The sequence below is a fragment of the Lytechinus variegatus genome, chromosome 10 (assembly GCF_018143015.1).
Source record: "Lytechinus variegatus isolate NC3 chromosome 10, Lvar_3.0, whole genome shotgun sequence".
NCBI classification, from domain to species: domain Eukaryota; kingdom Metazoa; phylum Echinodermata; class Echinoidea; order Temnopleuroida; family Toxopneustidae; genus Lytechinus; species Lytechinus variegatus.
Genome location: NC_054749.1, coordinates 16,772,978 through 16,795,754, shown reverse-complemented (window position 1 = coordinate 16,795,754; position 22,777 = coordinate 16,772,978). Strand labels below are relative to the sequence as shown.

The 22,777-nt window shown below is 35.6% G+C and overlaps 1 protein-coding gene across 1 annotated transcript; it reads left to right on the top strand.

Moving 5' to 3' along the window:
- The first annotated feature begins 1,772 nt into the window (after positions 1 to 1,772).
- Positions 1,773 to 22,548, top strand: LOC121423255. Its single transcript, XM_041618580.1, has 3 exons — positions 1,773 to 1,892; positions 19,355 to 19,475; positions 20,893 to 22,548. Exons 2-3 carry the CDS (start codon positions 19,368 to 19,370, stop codon positions 21,355 to 21,357), a joined length of 573 nt encoding a protein of 190 aa, XP_041474514.1. The 5' UTR covers positions 1,773 to 1,892; positions 19,355 to 19,367; the 3' UTR covers positions 21,358 to 22,548.
- The last annotated feature ends 229 nt before the right edge of the window (positions 22,549 to 22,777 follow it).

Here is a 22,777-nt window from a genome sequence, read left to right as displayed (position 1 = left end):
ACCTTCCCAGATGAGTTTATACTCAATATATAGTTGTTTTTGTTTTACCATGTATTTTTCGAATAGTTTGTCGAGTTTAAATAACGACATCAACGGTGACAATACTTTAGATCATCTTATCACTATTCTTGTTGATAAGGAAATCACATGAACCGGGGGTCGAATAGGGGCCGTGGAATGGTTTTGAAAGTGAGGGGGGGGGGGGGGGATTTGCTGACCATGCCAAAAAAAATCACTATCAGATGGTAGTTTTTACGATTTTGTATATGGTTCTGGAAAAAAGGAGGATGAAGCTCACCCAGCCCCCACCCCCGCCAATTCCGCGGTCCCTGCAGAAGTGGATACATAGAACGAGGGGATGGTAGATGTTTACGAATTCAGCCATGTTCACAGAAAGAAATGACATGGTATGTGGTAGAATGAGGGATAGATGACCAGAAAGGAAGACATGCTAGGTATAAAAGTGGGCTATCGAGTGCTTCGATGTGAATATAATCAGGTCAAGATCCATCGTCGTTTGTCGGCTGATTGCCCGAGTAATATGACCTCATTTGTAGTGAAGGCTCACACATTTTTCCTCACACTGGAAGCTGCTGACTGGAGGGAACAAATATTTATCCCAAAGTGTTTATAGCGCGACAAGACACATGGCGCAAACACATCGACGCATTTGTAAATAATTCTCAACCATCCTGCTGAGCAGTTATGCAAGATGTAAAATGAATGTGTGATCATGGTGTAATTTGATTCGATTTAGTATAATAGCCCTGGTTTTTATGGGGGTGGTTTTAGTGGTGTAGTAATATTTGTGTTCTATGTTTCGCACACAGCTAATTAGCTCCTTATATTCACAAATCAAGAAAAGAAAGCGTCATTGTGAGATTAACGTGATAGACATGGTGACTCAGTCGTAGAGCACCTGCGCGCCATTAACTGGAGGTCGCGGGTTCGATCCCCGGGCAAGTCATACGAAAGACGTCCTGCATCCAGCCAGGCGATTGGCATACATGATTAAAATGTTAGAAAAATAGGGCAAAAAAAGGTTTATCCGTATGAGCCCGACCGATTCTATAGTATTATCCAAGATTTCAGCTCATTTTCTCCACTCACTTGCAAATTTTCCAGAATAGTGCGTCATTGTTCAAACTTTAACCACCTCAGATTTATTGCCTCATTACACCACACTAACTGTTAACTTCCCATATCTCCTTGTTTGTTTTTTCTTTAAATACTCTCAGTCATTATTGGTCAGCCGAAACGGCTGCAAGAAAACATAAGTGTGCGAATGGATAGAAAAATATGATAGTTCAAGTAGTTCACTTTGCCTTGTAACACATTGTGAAAACTCGCCAATGTCTATCAACAGAAACCGCAAAAAAGGCATTGTTTTGAGCTCAAGCTATGTCACGCATTGATTTTCGCAATACCTTATCGTACGGCCTCCCTCGTTATGATATAAATGAAGTTCAAATGATTCAAAACTCGGTAGCGAGACTAATAACAAGACCATACATAGCCCAGGGAACAAATAACACCCAGACTAAAAAAAATACACTGCCTGTAAAATCTCGTATGGAATAGAATATTCCAATGCTTATCAACAATATTCGCCATCTTATCTCAAAGCACTCAATAGACAGTCTGTAACCCCAACAAAATTATTGTCATTATTTTTATGACAGATTTCAACGGACATTTGCATATACAATTCAAATGAATTAGTCCGCTTTTTCATTGAAATAATTCTTGCTTTCTTTTACATTTTCAGCTTATCATTTGGCCTTAAAATTGGATGCGTATCATCGCGATTCTCAGTGCGATTGTTCTTCCAACTGTTCACACGAAGGATACCGGATCGCCGTCGCCCTGGTAAATCGCCTCAACACTGATGGGTAAGTAACCATATTCAAACATAGATTAAACATTTTTTCTTAAACTGTAAAAGGAAAAGTCCACCCCAACAAAAACTTGATTTAAATAAAAACAGAAAAATTCAACAAGCATACCACTAAAAATTTCATCAAAATTGGATGTAAAATAAGAAAATTATGGCATTTTAAAGTTTCGCTTATTTTCAACAAAATAGTTATATGAACGAGCCAGTTACATCCAAATGAGAGAGTTGATGACATCACTCACTCACTATTTCTTTTGTATTTTATTATATGAAATATGAAATATTTTTATTTTCTCGTCATTGTCATGTGAAATGAAGTTTCATTCCTTCTTGAACATGTGGAATTCCATTGTTTTAAAATTTTTTGCTTCAGGCAAGGAGATCCTAATCGTCAAATTCGTAAAAATTGAAATATTGTACAATTCAAACAATAAAAAACAAAAGAAATAGTGAGTGAGTGACATCATCAACTCTCTCATTTGGATGTAACTGGCTCGTTCATATAACTATTTTGTTGAAAATAAGCGAAACTTTGAAATGTCATAACTTTCTTATTTTACATCCGATTTTGATGAAATTTTCAGCATTGTGCTTGTTTGATTTTTCTCTATTGAATCAACATCAACAAATCAACATTTTTCTGAGGCGGACTTGTCCTTTAAATATAGCAATATTCAAATCAAATTACAAAATTGATACTTAAGTAAAGGAAATACGTGAAAAGGATGTGACGTAATGAGTGTCAACAAAGTAATTTCACATCTTCGGAAGATCACGCTGCAAGAAACACTGGTGTTTCAAATGGAATACTAAAAATCTTACACCCGTTCTTCCGTTGGGTTTATTATAACGCATTATGCCTGTTTATTCATTAAAAATTTTGATGTTTATAAGTTCGAACTACATGGTTTATTAACACCTTATTTCCTCTCAGAACACCATCAGATATTCTTAGCACTACTTTGTTTCCAGTGTACATATCTTTATGTCCACTGCAACTAAAGATTAAAAACGGATCTTCAAAGATCTTAAACAGATTGAATCCAGTGTCAAATTACGGATACGTGCAAGAGATAACCCGACATTTCAGTCAATATTCCTGGACATGCGTGCAAATAATTATTGCACGAAAGACATTTACAGGCTATAAATTACATCGCCACGCTCTGCTCACAGACTCGTTTACAAAACCTTAGAATAATGTCATGAAAAACCAGGACGATATTGTGCCATCTTATAATGTAGGCTTCGTGTTCCTTAATGTGCAAGAAGAGTGTTCTATCTGTTCTCAGATCCTTGCTTAATTCCGAGCCTGATTCATTAGGACCAAGAGCACATGTATACTGCCACAATGACAGCAATTCTCGATATGTGAAGTGAACCAACCATATAGGCGGCGGAAGCGGGGGGACGGGGGGACAGGTCCCCCTAAATTAAAGGTGGAGGACGGTTCCCCCCCCAAAAAAAAAAAGAAGAAAAATTGTAGATAACCTTTTTTTTACCTGTGTCCATCACAAAATTTCAGGTGGACCCCCCTAAATTTTTTGCGCCGCCAATGGAACCAACCGTTTCACATAGGAAATGATGCACTGCCGTTACTGAAAACAAAAACACAATTTGCTTTTTGAAGAATCTTACCGCAGATCTCAATTACACGTATTCCCCAATGCGCCCTGTCAAACGTCTGATGGACGATGCAACCATTGATTGAATTCTTTCTAAACTCTGTGAATGTGATCTGGGTTAATAAATGGATTTAGCCAAGCAGCTCATGACTATATACATCATGCATGGAATCACCTGGTCATAAGAAAGTACATACCTGAATAGTACAATAAAACCGCATGTGAATACTACATGTATTGGTAGATTTGCTAAAACCTACTTCAATCATGGAGTCGAAGCACTGATACAAAAAACTTTAATCAATTACTAAATTAAGTTTGATTTCAAGTTGTTGGCAAACTATATGCAAATAGTTGCGTCGATTGCTGTTCTTAAGGTGGCAGTTCCGTAATCAACTACAAACAAAATGGAGGGGGCAAGGGCGAAAAGTCCCTATGATGTCAAAATAGCCCTTGTTTTAATGATAGTGCCCTTAAGGTTTCCGTTAATTGAGTTTCAATAAGAAATGCTATTCGGCATGAAAAACATAAAAAATTAGCCACACAGAAATAAAAATCGTCTTTTTTTATTCGAAAAATAATTTGTAATCATAATATTCACAAAATATATATGTATTTATTTGTAAACAAAAGCTCTATATATCATTACGACCCAGTGTTTTTTGTGTGTAATGAAACTAAGTTTATTTAGGGTCTTGCCTTTTGTACAAGCTTTGCTTTTTTCGGCAAGACCCTCCGTTTTCCTTTTTTTATCTGTTGAATTGTGTTCCTTAAGTCTAAGATAATGTTATATATATATTATTATGTTTTTCAGTATTTTCGACCTTGTCATGTTATATTTATCATACATATGTTGTGAAACGGACATCAATAAAATCAATCAATCAATCAAAATATGTAAATAACAAAATCAGTCGAAATTAATTGGTGGTAAAAGGGGAAACATTACAACATACAAACTTAGAATTTCCATATAACAGACCAACAAAGAAGCTGAATGATATTCCTCGAACTTCATATATAATTTAGTGTGATATCAAAGGTGAAGCACGAATGCTTATCTGCTCTTTTTATTCATTTCATATAGTGGTTATTGTTATCTTTCCGGGAGAGAAAAGGGTATGTTAACAGTGGCGTGGATCTGCACTCGTTTGTTTCTTTGTTTGTTGATTGTTTTAGATTTTTTTTCATTTGGGTAAATTGATAAGACTGTCATTAAAATTGCCCAATCTCGTCGTTCAGATCATTTATGTGAACTGTAAAAAGAAAATTAAATCACATAATTATCCCATTTATTATATTTATTCCACTATACGAGCCTTCATAATAATCATCCTTTGATGGCTTATATAAGCATGAACGCATTTTAATAAGCAAAAAAATAAGACTTGCGATTACATTTCCTCTTCAAGAGACTTTGTAACGACGAATAGAGTTATAATACACGAGTGCATAATTTCACCACTTTAACTTTTTCATCCGTCGGAATCTCAATGAGAACGACATTGCACACCTCTTTCTTCCCCATAGCTCTCCATACAACTACATACAACCATACTTTATATTGATTTCATTTTGTATTTTATTATGTATTTCAATCGTAATTATTTTTCACTGAAAAGGGTTTTGTATATCTTCATGATTATCCTCAAATTACACACTGTCTCCCAGGCATGTAACATACCCCTTCAACGTATTTAATGTTTTGGGGTTTATAGCGCATTATTCTGCCTCGTTCTTCTCATCCCTTTTTTTATTTCTTTAAACAACCTTGTTTTGAAGACTTCAAAGTTAATAAAACCGCCAAAATCGTTGCGTATCAACTATAATTTGTTTACGCTCAAAAGGAATATTAACGGATTTTACTACCCAAGCGAATGAACTTAATTCCTTGTTCTTTGCACGATTCAGTATCAAATAATGTACTTTATTAAGATTATTTTTGCGAATGACTGACTTCATACACCATCGTAGAAATTGCAACTTAAAGGCATATTGCCGATAAAGAAAAAAAGAGAGGTAAGATGCATAGATCTATGCAATCTAAAGATTGATCATTCTCAATTTGTAAGCCCACACATCTGAGAATTATTTTTAATCCTTCCCCACATGTTCTTAATGACATTTCAACTTGTTTTCTAAGATATTTATTCATGTGAATAAAAGGCAGGTGGGTATTTGTTTTCTAGCTCGTACCAAAGCGATTGGAAGACTCGGTAATCCCAGGTTTGTTTGATGTTACCATGGCGACACCATCAAATACGAAGGTTCAGGATATATTCAAACGCATGTCTTTGGAACCAATGGATATTTTAATAACGCTTCATACTCGTCGTTATGATAACAAAAAACTACGATCATAAAATATAATTATATCCCGTTTTAATAAAAAGCGCACCAGTAATCGGATTTTGGCTTTCTAGGTATATGCACACTCTCCACTCCCTTTCAATTATTCTAGTCTTACGCAATCACTTATCTTGCTTACACTATCACCCTATGTACTATGTGCTCAAATCATTTTAGAGGGAGGGGGCTTTAGGAAGAAATGAAAAATTGAGAAAAACATACTTGAATAAATGTGAATCGAGGATATTCATTTAGTGACAGACTCAACATTTCGATATCAGCTAGTTGTGAAAGATCATTAAAATGCAGAATCTCGTAAAAACAGAGTTTCGAAATTTCTGGGTAAAGTACGATCGTCGATGAATTATGTTTATTCTGCAAAGCTCCAGTGGCGATTTCTATTTTCGTTCTGTGTAAATCTCTAAATTTCCAAGTACCTCGATCGTCTATGCGTCATGGATTAATGTATTTTTGAAGAAATATGACAAAAAAGAAGTGATTATTATAATATAAACTTTAGTATAGAGATTCTCCAACCCTGGAAGTGCCAAAGCCACATGGCGTGGAGTCTTTAGTCTAAAACAGTCCCTGGCTATTAAGTACACACAAATCAGCGTATATATTGTCGGCCTTATGCCAAAAGGGCCTTAACTGCTTTTGGCCATTCCGAGATAATGGCGTTTATAAAGGTTTTGGCCTCTCTAATAATTAAAAGTTTGTGGTCGTTTTTTGCTTTTGAAGCCAATTTCGATAAACGTGTTAAGTTATTAAGTTTTACATGAAATGTGTTAAATTTATTATAAAATATTCAGAACCCCTAAAATCGGGTTAAGGCCCTTTTGGCATAAGGCCGACGATATCATTTAGTATCTTAATATACCCAACTTTATGACAATGAAATATGTCTTTGAGACTAGTTAATCCTTAAAGGAAGGTGAATAATCAGAGGACTCCTTTGTCATGCCATGTTTAATGAGAGAGAAAATGGGTATCACCCCCCCCCCCCTAGATCTACCCTATAGACCAAAAGCTTAGGACTCTGTTTTATTGGTTGTTCCGCTGAGCTCCGTTGGCTCCACTCACCAATTATTTTTGTATATCAAGTTCGGATAACCAAGGGAAGTGGAGATGTGCGACAGCCGAAGTAAGTCACTGTTTTTGTCCTTTTCAGTTTATTTTCCCTGTTGTGGTGCTTTTCAGGCCAAAGCGGAATGATTTTTATTTTGGTCCAGGTCTTTTCATAATTATATTTTTATAAAATAAAGACAAAATCGATGAGTCCCGTCGGGGGATTTTGCATTTTTAACCCCAAAATGTCGGCTGCACGATCGCGAGCCGTCTGTGTACGAGGATAATTTTTTTTTAAAGATCCAGACCGGACCCAAAAATGAAACCGACAAATTATATACCAATCGAAAGCTTATAAGCTACTAAATACAGCAAGGTATGCTTTATGCATTTTCACCGCTTCCCAGCTGAGTATTTTGCTTAAGAATATTCCAATTATCGGGCTTCGAACCCCGTTTAGAAAATAGGCTCTATTGTGATTTTCACCTGCCTCGAGACCGTGACGTCACGTTGTGTAAGAAGCGTCGTGATTTCATAGGATTGTACACAGAAAAACTGGGTGATTTTTTTGCTTTCCAGGTAACGCATTTCATTCTCTTCACTTCTATCACAGAGGGATATCACATATATTTTTTTCCACAAGCTTGAATTTATGAAATCTACAGTTTTGAACTAGTTTTTGCCATATTTTATTTCCTGCTTATTTGTCGCAGATTTCAATTCTATCTGCATTTAGATTATGTATAACAACTTTTCCTGACATAGCAATTTAGGCCCAATAAGAGCCAAACAAAGAAATCACAAAAAGGTAGTGAATTGTTGTAGGTTTACAACAATTTGAACACAGAATAATTTTGAGTACCATTTTCATCTAAAAACGAAAAAAAAAATGGATTCATAACATGGAAATGGAAGAAAATACCCAATGCTTTTGTACACAAACCTATGGAATCACAACCTTCAGACACAACATGACGTCATCATTTCCAGGCGACGTGGGGGGTGCTCAATCAAAGCGTAATTTGGAGGAGCAGTTTCTTTGATTTTTATTTAATATTTTTAACTATTGGAAGGAGATATATGTAATATTTTTGGTATATTTGTATTGTATGAGTCATTACCTTTATTTTGATATATGATTGTTTTTACACCGGTCAGGGTCTTTAAATAAAAGAGAAAAACTCCTCGAAGCAGACGGCTACCATGCAACTGTCAAGATCTACCCCTGTTATGATAAGTTTAGTTGTTTAGTTATACCTATCTCATGTATCAAGGTAACTAAAAAAATGAAAATGTTGAACGGCTCCATTAAAAAGTGAACAGTACATTTCAATTAATAAGCGATTATTTCGATAAATTAATCTCGTGGCGTAGTGAGCAAGACATTTTTGCGGGGCTGAACCAAAACGGATGAGTAGGATTGTGCGTTCCAGTGAGTTAGCGCACCTCCATGCTTATGTGTTTCATGATAATTATTCACTCTACCTACCAGTCGTTGATAGTTAAATTGGACATCATAAACGGATAAGCAGATGTGACCTGTTTAATAACAGAATTATAGTGATGGAAGGGGGAGGGTGGGTGACTTTAAACTCCTACTTGTTTGGGAGTAAAAAAAAACCCAGCAACGTCCAACATATATTCTTGTGAGCTACCTTCGTAGCTCACAGGATACACTCACATTGCAAGACCCCTCTTACAAGACTAAAGCAACACTAGGAGATAGGTCATTTTTTATATCGGCCTCGCAACTATGGAACAGACTTCCCCTCGACATTCGAAATTCAACAACTTTACATAGGGTTTTCTATTCAAATAATATGTACAGCATCTGGGAAGCTCTTGCCGCGCAATAGAATATAGAGATAGCTTTTGCGCTATATAAATGCATATCATTATTATTATTATATTCAATAACACATTTATCTTTTTAGCTTATAGAAGATTGTGTAAACACCTCAAATTTCGAGTAGTCACCTTCTTGAGGTGGGCAGCATATTTTTGAAGTTCGTATCACTGGACATTATATGTTGCCGTTTTACCGCCTATCTACCGATCGACCTAGTTCGTGTAGCAAACGTATATGCTGAACAATTACGGACCCTAATCACGTTTATGAATTAGTTGCATTTTGTCCAAGTGGCGAGAATTGAATAAGGACTCGTGCGAACGTCAGGTATGGCATTCCAAGTTCAATTGAGTTATGTGATTAAATGGTTGTGTTTGGCTTTCCTGATGTCCTTGGGCAGTCCAGACGTGTTTCAATGGTGGTGGACTTCGTTATCCTTTCCCTCTTTGTTGATTTTCTTCTTCTGTTCTTAGGCAGTTGGTTTTCATTCAAATATTGTCTCAGGGTGAACTATTCAACACTTCAAATTGACCTTTTCAGGGGAAGATCAGACTCGTTCTCTTTTTTAAACAAGATCATATTATACTAATTAAATACTTACGTGTCATCCCTATCTCCTTACGTCGTCCTGAAGAGATTTTTTTCTTGCCCCTACATTTGCATATATTTTTTTCTTATTTTTTTCCTGCAGTCGAGGTGTATACCCAATAACACTTTCCCCACTTTGTTTAGAATTGATATAGAGTTGTGTTATACATACTCTATATAATACATTTAGAGATTATTCTAATTCGGCGTTCTAAATATCTCTTTGGTGAGTGTATGTAGTACGGAAGTGTTCTGGGTGTATTATGTTCCTTAATGTACATAATTATTGTGGGAGCGTCGTGGTCTAGTGGTTTGGACTCTCGCCTTTGAAACAGAGGGTCGTGGGTTCGAATCGTAGCCATGGCGTGTTTTCCTTCAGCAAGAAATTTATCCACACTGTGCTGCACTCGACCCAGGTGAGGTGAATGGGTACCCGGCAGGAGTAATTCCTTGCATGCACTGAGCGCCGGTGAGGGTAGCTCGAGCTGCTTGTGTGTGGGTACATTTCTTAGGTGCATGCCACCACAGGAACACACAGATGTATATGTTCATGTGGTATGCGTGTGTGGATGTGGGTGAGTGTGAGTATAAGTGCGCGCTTATGAAAGAATGACGTCACGGCTTCAAACATGGAGGACGTGTAATTTTGGGAGCTCTCGACCCCACCGCTTTTTTACTTATTTTGGAGGAACTCTTTTGTTTTGGTACCCAGAAATGGGAAATACATAAAGAATAGCGGTCCTGCATTCACGGTCTTCATTTCGTTTACATTTACAGAGAACAAAATTCAAGTTCATTTATTTTATTGAACACAAAGTGCTGCTGACATTGGAAACGAACACACAACTTTTGATCAGTTGTTTTGATACTGATGTATATCTGCTCTATATACTGTATTGATTAGATTTTTTCCTGCCACACTGTGGTTTCTCCCTCCAGTAATATTCGTTAATTTTGTAAACATGTTAAAGGGGGGGGTGTTAGCTCCTTTAAGGTTTCATGTCTTTGACATGTTCCTCATGTTAAGCATTCGATCAGTCACACGTGTCTTAATTTTTTCACATTTATTAATGTATTTGTTTGTGTACAAATGTTACGCATTTAAAATTTCTTTGTATATTGTTTCTATGTGCATGGTTTGCCTTTGCCAAAGATGTTCTTTTTATAGTTCTCTTGCGTCAGCTGAAAGCAAAACAAATTCCAGATGTGGGAAAACAAGGACTGTTAAGGCAGTTGCTCAATGTACAATTTCGAAATTTACATTAGCATTTGTAACGATACTTAGGAATGGTGTTCGCAACAGTGAAAAGTTATATTTAGGCTACTATATGTTACAGGTGCAAGCCAAAGCAATACATCTGACACCTGTCATAAGTACATGTAGGTTGCAGGACACTGCTTCAAAATGTAGGTGGTGACTTTATATTCCATTGTAATTATTATCTTAATATTTTAAACTTGACAATTCCTGAATGGTATAAAGATGTCATGATTAGTTGGAGCACAGTATTTCTAAAAAACATTAAAATATGTGACCAAATACTATGGAATAACAGATGTATATTACAAAATGGAAAATCTTTTCATAAGCCAGAGATAAAAAACAAAGGTTTTGCTAAGGTGTCACATATAAATATATTTATATTGAACTTTCTGGTCCTGGATGTGACGAAACAAAACCTACTCTCCCCCATTTTTGTAACTTTCTTTTATCATTTGAAACTGTTGAACATACCATAGCACAAAGGAAATGCAAATTAGAAAAACATGATGGCAAGTGGGCTATCATTCTGAATACTGAGGCGATAAAGCAGAAGGCTATTTTTGTTATGTTAATTTTTTATAGGCTGAGTGCCTGATTTTTTGTTGTTGTTGTAAACAAACATTTATGTTTTCTTATTTTATACTATTTTGTATGTTAGACATGTTATTTTATATGCCAACGTCATCTGAACTTTAATATGTGATCCATTATACCATGAATGTTGATGAAAAGGATCAATAAAACATGAATTACAAAAAAAATAAGTGCGCACTCGAGAATAGAATGTGTGTTGTGGGTTGTTCATTGAAAATAATGTAATCGTAGTTTGACATCACAGCTTTATATATTATAAAATAATAATAGCGTGTACTATTGTTTCTATTCGATTTTTTCTATGGATGGGAGTTATAAGAAAAAAGTAATTTTCACCTAATTAGATTGAAATTGAGAAGGGATGAAAGGAAGTTGGTATCTTTTCAATTTTATTGACGTTAGACATTGTGAACTCACCGCTTATTCTGTTCTATGAAAAATAATATGTGAGATACACGTCAAACCGAATCCTTCAATTATTCTAAGTAAATTTAATAATGAGAGAGTGTGGACGTCTATTGTCACCTTGAAATTACACCCAGATAATCTAATGGGACCTACTGAGATAAAAGATATTCATTGTATCGAATAAGATTAAAAGGGGGATCCAAAACAGAATAGACGTCAGCAGAGGCAAGAGGGAAAGGAGAGGGGGTGGGGTGAGAATGAGTGAGATCAAAATATGGCTCCATGACATTTGCTCTGGCGACAATTGCTCCGATAAAAATTTGCACGTTAAGCCAAACATAAAATGTAACCCCCAAAAAACTAAATAAACCATAATCTTTATCTGTACAATTTTTTTTATCCCGAAACTATATTAATAACCTAACTCTAACCCTATGTTATCTGCAATATTAAAGACGGAGCTGTAGGGGAAGTAGAAAAGGGCGGTCATTTTAAAAGATTTGTTCAAGTCTTAGTACGAATAAATGAAGAGATGAAAAAGAAATAAAAGAATATAATGATAAATAAAAATGAAAGAATATTGGAGTTGTTCATTCGTTGAGTAGTTAGGGGCATGCTGGTAGAAAAGAATCTGCTAAAGTAATTTGGAATCCAAGCAGCCCGGTTTCGAAAATTCCCAAATATTTACGTCCCAGTTTGCTTATTGGAGCTTTCATCGTCCTTGTTTAAATCTCATTCTTGGCACACAGCAAAATCTGTGGTGTTAACCGGTGTACATAGAGGACCAGACCAGTTATTTTACACCGGTGTTAAATTGGTGGTGTTAGTTTTACACATATAGGTGTTATTACAACACCTTTTGTTGTTACATTTACACTCTTTGGTGTTATGTTTAATCTCTAGGGTGTAATTTTAACACCTCAGGGTGTGGTCCTCTATATACACCAATTGGTGTCAGTTTTAACACCGCAGTTTTTTACAGTGCACATCGCTTCACTAAGTTGTTTTTGTGTGTGTGTTTTGTAAAGGATCTTTCCGAGGAATCCAGTTGTGTATTGTAACGATGTAATAGGGAGTTTACGTAACCACTAGGCATACACTTTCTATAAAGTAGACAATCTATTGTCAAAAGATCTTCACGAGAAAACAGTCTTCGTCGGAAATCAAAACAGCAGTGTCGTCCTGGACTCTGAATTGCAATTTTGATCGTCAGCTTCGAATCATAGGACAGTCAGCTGTCCCAGTTCACAAATTTTCGACACAGACGAGCATTTTAGTCTTCGGACTTTGAAACAGAGGGTCGTGGGTTCGAATCCCAGCCATGGCGTAATTTCCTTCAGCAAGAAACTGATCCACGATGTGCTGCACTCGACCCAGGTGAGGTAAATGGGCACCGGTAGGAAGTAATTCCTTAAGAAGCTGTGTGCGCTATGAACGCCTAGCTTAGCCGGGTAATACAGTGCGTATCAAAAAAAACGGGACAGATTTGAAAAGTCTATAAAATTTTTGTTTGAAATAATGATGTCTATATTTTGGTGTTAATAGATGCTCTAAGGTCTTATCTTTGAAATGCAATTTAAAAAAATAAATTTTATTCATGCTTGAGCGAACACGGGACATTTTTGTTGGGGGTTCAAAAAGAGGCTTGCGCCAGAATTGCAGAATATGTGTAATACAATGATCAGACTTCTTGCTAATCAGGAGACTTCCTCTTGACCTTTTCATTATCTGTGCCACAATTTTCGAATTATGCTCTCAAATTTCATTTACAAAGTTATTTATTTAATTGAATATTTCGTTTTTTCATTTAATATTCTCTTACCTTTTAATTTTCCTTCATAAGTAACTGAGAAAAGAAGATTTTTTTGTCAACCCAAGCAAGAAGATTTGAATGAATAATTGGGAAAACTTGTGATTATTAAAATCGTTTTATTATGTGAAACAAATAATGTTATGTACCTCTAAAAGACATGAATTTATTTTTCAATGGGTCATTAATTCCTTGACCAAGTTTAATTGCTTGACAGGAAACACAGTAAGGGATTCATGTCTTTCAATGACAATGGTGTATTGAGTCAATTTTGAAGGAGCTAGATATGGCAGATCGGGTAAAATGTATTAAAAAGTTGTGAGCGAGTGAAGTGAGCACGCAAATATTCCCACTTTTTTAATTACAATATCAAATTTTGTGATAGATTTTGACATAATATTCAGAAAATAATATCATATTTTACTTTCTATCTGTCCTTTTATTTCCTGTCCACTTTTTTTTGGGTCATGATTTTTTTAATGGGGGGGGGGAGCAACCCGAGCGCCCACCCATCTGTGTGGCTTTGTTCAAAAGGCACCATAATCTTTGTAGCACATAATGAAAGGATTTGAATAAAAAAATCCATGCTCTCCCATAATTCAGTTGAAAAAAAATTAGCTTGAAGAAGGAATATTCAAAGCTAACAGAGAGCATATTAAAAAGAAATAACAGAATAATTCAAGCAAATAAATAGATCTGAAAATGAATTTTGACCGCATGATTTGAAAATTATGGCAAAGATAATGAAAAGGTTAAGAGGAAGTCTGCTAATAAGCAAAAAGTCCGATCATCATATTACTCATATTCTGCAATTCTGGCGCAAGCCTCTTTTTGAACCCCCAACAAAAACGTCCCGTGTTCGCTCAAGCATGAACGAAACTAATTTTTTTTAATAGCATTTGAAAGACCAGACCTTAGAGCACCTATTAACACCAAAATATAGAAATAATAATTTGAAACTAAAATTTTATAGACTTTTCAAATCTGTCCCGTTTTTTTTGATACGCACTGTATAGGAGCGCCTTGAGCACCTAACAAGGTGGAAATGTGCGCAATATAAATATCCTATACTATTGTTATTATTATTTTCAAGTAGTAAAGTTAATATTTCTTTCTAAAATTCCACAACTCAAGTTTTTCAATACCATACGTTATCCGCATTATTTCTTTCTAGAATTCCACAACACATGTAGTTTCAATACCATACATTATCGGTATTATTTTTTTGGCATTATCTGTGCATATTATTTGAGTATTTTTTGTGTCATTATTTCCTTGTAAATACATCGCAATTCGGCCGTAGTCGCGGTGATGTCTTGATTTTTATTAATAAACCATTTATCTATCTAGATTTACTATGCTGTAGAATCCATCCCCGTTGCAATTGCAAGAGTATTGGTAAAATTACATGCATTGGGTACCATTGAAACAGTTCTAACCCGTTTCAGGTTTATACTCGACGTCACTGGACGATTTGGAAGATGTGACTAGTAGGAACATAATACTAATGCCCTGATAAAAAAAATGTATATTATTAGTTGTAGAAATTTTAACACGAATTGGCTGTGACCTTTGACCTCTTTTTGTAAGTCATCATAATGTTGTCGGGAAAGTTTTCCGAAAATGGCGGTCACCTTTGACCTCATGTTTTGGGTGCTTTTGTTTATTGAAATTGAAATCGAAACTTTATTTACCACAATCTTCTTAAAAAAACATACAAATCAAGAAGTACACGATTTTGGAAATTTAGAAATTTTGGCACGACACTTCAAGTAATGTTCCGCACTGGCCGCACACTTCACGACATGGAATGACGTGGCACGACTTGATGCGTGAATTAGTCGTGAGCTATTCGGGCCCCAAATCGTGCAAATTTAAGAGTAGCATTCACTCTTCACCTAATCTTGATGACAGAGTTGGAAAATTACCTGCTCAATGTTACCAGGAAAACAATATTCTCCAAAGAAATGACGCGTTTCGTAGTCGCATATTCTAGTTACAGAGATCTGAATATTTACCGCTTGAAACGCGGTTTTACTTTATCCATGTTATAAACGATATTTTGACATCCTTTCTTGTTGCAAGAATCATAGACATAAGTCTTTTAATCAATTGCAAACTTTGCAATTAGTTATCGGTCTGTTTTTTGCAACAGAAAGAATATGAATCCATTGGCTTTATCATAAACTAACTAATGTAGTATCAACTAGACATTCTCAAATGAAAATTTTCTATCGATTTCGAATATTTCCCTTGACCACCACCCCGCCCCCTCCTTAACCCCCGGTGTGTTATAGTATTTCAATATAAACCACTTGAACGAGGGCTTTAATAATCGCTTGTGGTGTAAATCACACTTATACTATGGAAAAACATGGTTATATCATGACTATAATATGCTATATAATTATAAGAGACGTCATAGGGTGGGGGTCATACGTCCGGGGGATAGGATGGATATTGGCGGGAAGGGGGGAGGGGGTTGTCGTGGTACGAGTGCAGTGATCCGTAAAGAACATCTCATCTCGCACCATCGGGAATGCATCCCTTCCGGCCAATGAGATTGCTCGCGTTCCATATGGCTCAGGGAGGTATACAGAAATAATGCAGGGAGAGGGGCGTCTCCAGAAATATAAGTTTACTCAAGATTCAAGATTTCAAGATTTATTCATTCCATTCGATAAAAAGATACAATTCATACATACAAATTCAAAAGATTTACATATACATACAAATTTAAAAGATTTACATTTGAATACAATTCAAAAACATAGAAATGGTATTGATTTCACATATACAGAAAAAAAATGGAATTGGGTCACTGCAAAATTTCAAAAGAGACTTGAACTTGTCAAGGCTGTGTCCCAAAATCAGTAATCATCCAATAATACATATTTTAAATTGTGTATCCGTCTGATCATGAACGCTTTTTAGGGCATACAAGTTCATACCATCTAGCAATGGATTGAAATAGTGATATCGACCTTTTGGTGATTTACAGAAACTAATGATAGACTTTAAGCATGAAACAAAACAAAATTAAAGGAAACGTGTAAAGACTAATTTAGAAATTAAACGCCCATTATGTGGGTAATTTAGGGGCCACTACGACGGTTATCTGACATCTTGTAGATATTTAGACTATACTTTTCAACATTCATGTTTATGTGATTTTATATACAGATCAGTATTCAAAAATAAAAAACCGTGAAGCAATATTTTCAGTTCACATTTAGCAACATTCTTATCGTTTCAGACTCCTGCCATGTCTTCCTTTATCGTATTTGTTTTCTTCACTCTATAAGACTGGGTGTATCATCAACACAGATCTTACATGATCCCCATATAGACTGCACGTAGGGAAAAATATAGAACGTTCAATGAATTCATAACGATCGTACTTGGGGCTACAAACAGGGGAAAACCTTCTTTGATTACACCACACTAACAAATCTGCCTGTACCATTGTTGTATTTAAATGACGTGCAAAAGGGGTTGTATAAACCCATCATAAAGAGTTTGTAATATTATCGAGTCCCCCCCCCCCCCACTTTTATTTTATCATAAACCGGAATGAAAAATGGCAATCATCGATTGAAGATTATATCAAACCAAAGCTTTTGCATTTTTAGTGTATCTACCGACAACTCAGAATTACTGTATATTATAGATGTCAGAGTCATCTACTTCAATTTTTATTGATTCATAATATATTGACTATCAATTTTTTCTGACTTAAACTTGACTTAAACTTTATTGTCTAAATATTGGTGCATGATGAAACGCAAGATAGATCAATCTACAACTTGTTTATATTTCCCATGTCTTCATTGAAAGTTATTTAAAGTATTGAACACCAAAAAGGGTCCACCAAATGGCTATTTTTTGTAGATAAATTTTCAAAAACAACAACAAAAAATCGGCTCGTTGACTCTTTAACATCAAAGGAAGATAGGTGGCAGTTACATCCAGCGGCATTGCAAGAATTTAATAAATTCAGGATCCCATGGTGGATGGGAAGGGGGGGCATTTTGTAAAAAAAAAGGTAAAGAGGGTTGTTATAAGTTCTTGAAAAATATATTTCAATGTCTTATAGGTTGCAAAACTTAGGAAAACTCATAATGGATTCCAAGATTTACAAGCCTGTATAATCCTATATGATATGGATTATTTTCATATATTCACATCATATTAATTTTCCTGTCTTATTTTAAAAGTTGCATGTTTGGAATCGAGAGCCCCCCCCAAAAAAAAAAAAAAATATGTGGCAGCCCCATGTCTTTATTACTATGAAGCGTTTCTAGAGGGATAGGTTATAACGAAAATTTAAAAATGTGAAATATGAAATGATATTCATTTATCAACTGTTCCTTTTTCTCGGAGATGCGAAAAGAGAAAAAGTAGTTGTTGTACATTCCTAAAAAAAAGTTTGAATAAAAATCTACCCAATATATTATAAAAAGGGGTACAGGCTTGTTAAAAAAAATTGGATAAAAATCTTTTGTTATCGACGCAACATTACGCGATTTTTTTATGTGCATTTCCTTTTAATTAAATTGTATTCTATGCAATATTATTTTTATTTTGAATCATTCTAAGCTTGTAAATATGCACTTCTGTTGATTTAATTCAGTAAAACATCCGGAAAAATTATTCGCTTATTTTTCCTAACAAGTTTGGAGGGTCTTGTGGTAAGCTTTTTTGAGAGTTCACACCCCATATGACTGAGCTACGCCGCCAGAATATAGACCGATTAGAGAAGGACGATCATAAGCAAACATGAAGGCCGAGAGGAAGAGTTGTTCCTTTGTTGATAGAGAAGATGGATTGACAAGATTCATGCTCCAGATGTGCAATATTATCTCCAGAAGATAGTGCGAGAGTTTGATAGTGAGCGCAAAGGCACCGTTATACTGATCAATGAACGGGACTCGCTTTCACACGAGAGGGTTCTCGTATAAAAAGTATATGCAAAGGGTGGACCCATGTCTGTGCGCAGAAAAAAATGAATTCAATTCATTTACATTCCACAAAACAATTCGGCTGATAGTGTTCCTTTTCATTCTTATGAGTAAGTGTGCCAAAAATGTCTTTAACGTTTGAGATAACCTCGGCCAATCATGTTCAGATTGACCACACACACACAAAATGGTGCTACGTGTCTATAAGTAATCATTCCCTTTACACACAATTCAGATATTTTGATAAGAAAATGCAGCATTTTGAGGCCATGACGTTAAAAAAACCTGGACTTCAATATTTTTCACCGGTTCGAGTCGGGTTCTTTTTTAAATAAATGTCTGTTTATGTATTGCAGGAGCGAAATTTGTGCTCACCACCCAATGTGTTCACATTGTCAACTATGTGAAGATGTGAGTCACACTGTTCATTCTCAAATTTAACAGTGTGAATATATTTTCACACTGTGGACACTGAACACCTCAACAGTGTGACAGTTCACACCGTGTTCACATGGTCAACTAAATGTGGAAAAATTGATTCACACTGTTAAAAATCCTTACATTCAACGGTTTGAAGATATTTTCACACTGTGGACACCATGACAGTGACTGTTCACATGGTGTTCACATGGTAGACTATCACTATGTGAATACACAATGATGAAATGCTTAAATTTGTCAGTGTGAAGGGGTTTCACATCGTGTTTCACACTGTGAACACACTGTGGCACACTCTGGGATACTGTAATCTTTCTGTTAAATAAAATGTGTAGTCAAAATTTATATACTAGTAAGAAGACGCAGAACCTATGGAATGTTATAAAAAGAATCTTACAAATTGGTATGTGTATAGGTCGAGAGATCAATTTCAAAATTAACATAATGTATCTTATTCTTTTCTTGTAATCAAACAGTTTGATTTTTTCTGCTTCTTCCAACAGTGAGTTTGAGCCCATGAAAACCAAAGCTAAGAAGTTTGCCCAAGATGTCCGAACCACGTGGTTTCAAGATCTCGGATGTGACGACAATGTCCTCATATTCTACAGTCTCTACGATGACGAGGTATTCTTATTCATTTTGTTTTATTTCTTATTATTCATTTTCGATTATTTTTTGTTTTTGCTTGCGTAGCACACGCACGTTTTGCATCAATGTATAAATCAACGTGAATCACCAGATGCACAATTTTAGTGATTTTTTTAAATTTAAAATGTAAAGTGAAGGTTTGTGATTTTTTTTTGAGGGGAGCTGTCCCCTGCACCCCACTCCTCCAAGCATACGGCGATATTTGTGATTCTATAATTATACTTAATAGTTGTTTATTATCATTATTATTATTATTGTTGTTGTTTTTGTTATCGTTGTTGTTTATGTTACCGTTGTTATCACAAGTATTATTATTAGTAGTAGTAGTAGAAGTAGTAGTAGTAGTAGTAGTAGTAGTAGTAGTAGTAGTAGTAGTAGTAGTAGTAGTAGTAGTAATAGTAGTAGTAGTAGTAGTAGTAGTAGTAGTAGTAGTAGTAGTAGTAGTAGTAGTAGTAGTAGTAGTAGTAATAGTAGTAGTAGTAGTAGTAGTAGTAGTAGTAGTAGTAGTAGTAGTAGTAGTACTAGTAGAAAATCGATGACGTACTTGTATAAGGATGTTTAAAGAACGAGATTTAGGAAGGAAGAGAGAGAGAGGGTGAACAGGTAAAGAGATAACAGAGTGAGATACAAAGAATTTAAGAGAGGAAGAGAGAATTCTGAAACCAAATAGATGGAGGGTTATCGTAATGGTGTCGTGACATCACGAAACGTGTGAATATTCAATGAACCGGATAATAAATTGTCTAGGTTTGGTTTTGTTGAGAAGCGGTTGTGTTTGAAGTGAAGCACAATTTCCGTATGTTCCCTCGTCTGATTGCTTCCCATTCCTCCAAACGTTCTCCATTCACGTCACGTGATCACATCTTTGGCGCCATGTATGTGGTGTTGTGAGGACACCAGTCTGTCTCTCTTTCTCTCTCTATTTTTTTTTTTTTTTGAATACCGCCACGCAATTTATTTGGTGCGGAATATTTTGGTGATGAAACATTTAGTGAAAGGAAAATTATATCATAGAAAATGCATGAGGGTGCATGCATTAAAATGGTATAAAAAAGGAGTAGAAAGAGATAAAATAAGTTCCTGTGTAATTATGCCTTGTGTAAAAAAGAAAACATACCTAAGCTTTTGCATTCTCCGCCTATCTATGTTAGTTCGCCCTTGATGTTGAATTCCCTATGTATATGTTTATTAATATGTTCTCGGGGGGTCTTCCGTGAATTACAGGAAAATTTCGACGTATGTAATTTAAAAAAAAAACTTATTTATTTTATGATAATTCTTGTCATTCTTCTATGTTTGTACACTAACATTTTGTAATGGGTTTGAATGAATGATTTTCCTTTCTAAAACTTCCAAACCCGTTCTGAAAACTTTCATTTTATTTTGGTTTCAGTTATACATTTCACTTGGAGAAACGGTGGAAAGAGTCATCTCTGATATTGAACTCGTCCGACTGAACAGGATCGGTGATCAAGCCTTAGTTGGGAAGATAGTTTCCACGCCCTCGCCGCAAGCTGGCGCTGTTCAATTCAACGATTCTTTCACCATCGTGCCGACCACAACCATCATCGACATGGCGCAGCGCAAGACGACCACGGGCGAGGGCATGAATACGCTTGTCGACGTCGTCCACGTTGCGATCGTCAACGGACCCAGTGTTTCGTCCAAGTTAGTGTATGGGGCGGCGGTACCCGTCCTTTTGGTGCTGATTATCCTAATAATGTGCCTATTGGCTAACTGGTGCTGTCGCCCCGCCTACGGCTACCACCAGCCAGCCCAACGAACCAATAAGAAGACAGAAAAAGAGGAAGAGGAGGAGCTAGAGGAGGAGGAGGAGGAGGAGAAAGAGAAAGTGTGATAATTTCAATGTATCTCCATTTGAAAATTCATATCCCCCCGCGCTAGATAGACCTCTGCTCAAGTTACATTATCATTTAACAAAACATTTGGATCATGTTTCGGTATGGTAAAGTAAAGATCAACCACAGTAACGTGATTTGTTGATTTAATAACAACACAATACATTTTAAAATTCACACAAAGCACTGCATGAATAAATATATTTTAATACAAAGCATTATTACATTAAGCATTCCTACAAAGTATCGAACAATTAGATGTAACTATATAGCTACTTTCAATCTATTTATTTACAGAAGTTATCAGTCAATGATCACGGCCTAATACATTATGTCAAGAAAGAGGAAAATACAGTTATCGAGAAAATTATCAAAAACTTTATTTAATTGTAATGCAAGCCAACTAATGTGGATAAAAATCAATTTAAATGAAACTATGTAATTATATTGTAATGAATTTTATAACCGATATGACCAATAAAGAGACAGTTTTAAAATCCCAAACCTATTCTATAAAACTACATGGAGCACAGATTCGATAGATGAAGAAATCACGCGCTATGTTCTTTAAATGAATTGTCTTGCAGATGAAACATTAATGAAACATGCACAAATTTCCTTCACAATTTAAAGTATACATACAGATTTTTTAACCAACCCAAAAGTTGGTTAAAATAAGAACTGATCTATTGTTGGATAAACAAATACCAATTTGTTTTGCATGTCATTTTCTTTTAACCAACGGTCCAGGTTTATTTTTTAACCAACTTATAGGTTGGCGAAAAATTTCTGATAGCTTACACTCAAATCCTAACTATACTTCATGTTTCTACCTTGATAATTTATAAAATGACTAAACCTTGGAGAAATCTCATACTCAAATCCATTTGCAGAGTATTCTTTCATGATTGACAACAGGTTAATAAGCATCTTTGGCATCCCTGTACTGGAAAGAACATAGCGTTTGCCACAGTGTGAAACACAATGTGATATCACACTGTGTGAATCACATATCACGTGATCTCTCCTGAAACACATATTAACAATAGTCGACCATGTGAACAGTCACACAGTATAGGTGTCCACAGTGTGCTAAATACCTTCACACTGTTAAATTTGAGCATTTCAAGTGTGTGGATAACGTATTCACAATAGTCGTTCATGTGAACAGTCACACTGTCGAGGTGTCCACAGTGTGATAAATACCTTCACACTGTTAAATTTGAGCATTTTAACTGTGTGAATCACATATTCACAATAGTCGACCATGACTGTGTACAGTCACACTGTCGAGTTGTCCACAGTGTGATAAATACCTTCACACTGTTAAATTTTAGCATTTTAACTGTGTGAATCACATATTCACAATAGTCGACCGTGTGAACAGTCACACTGTAGAGGTGTCCACAGTGTGATAAA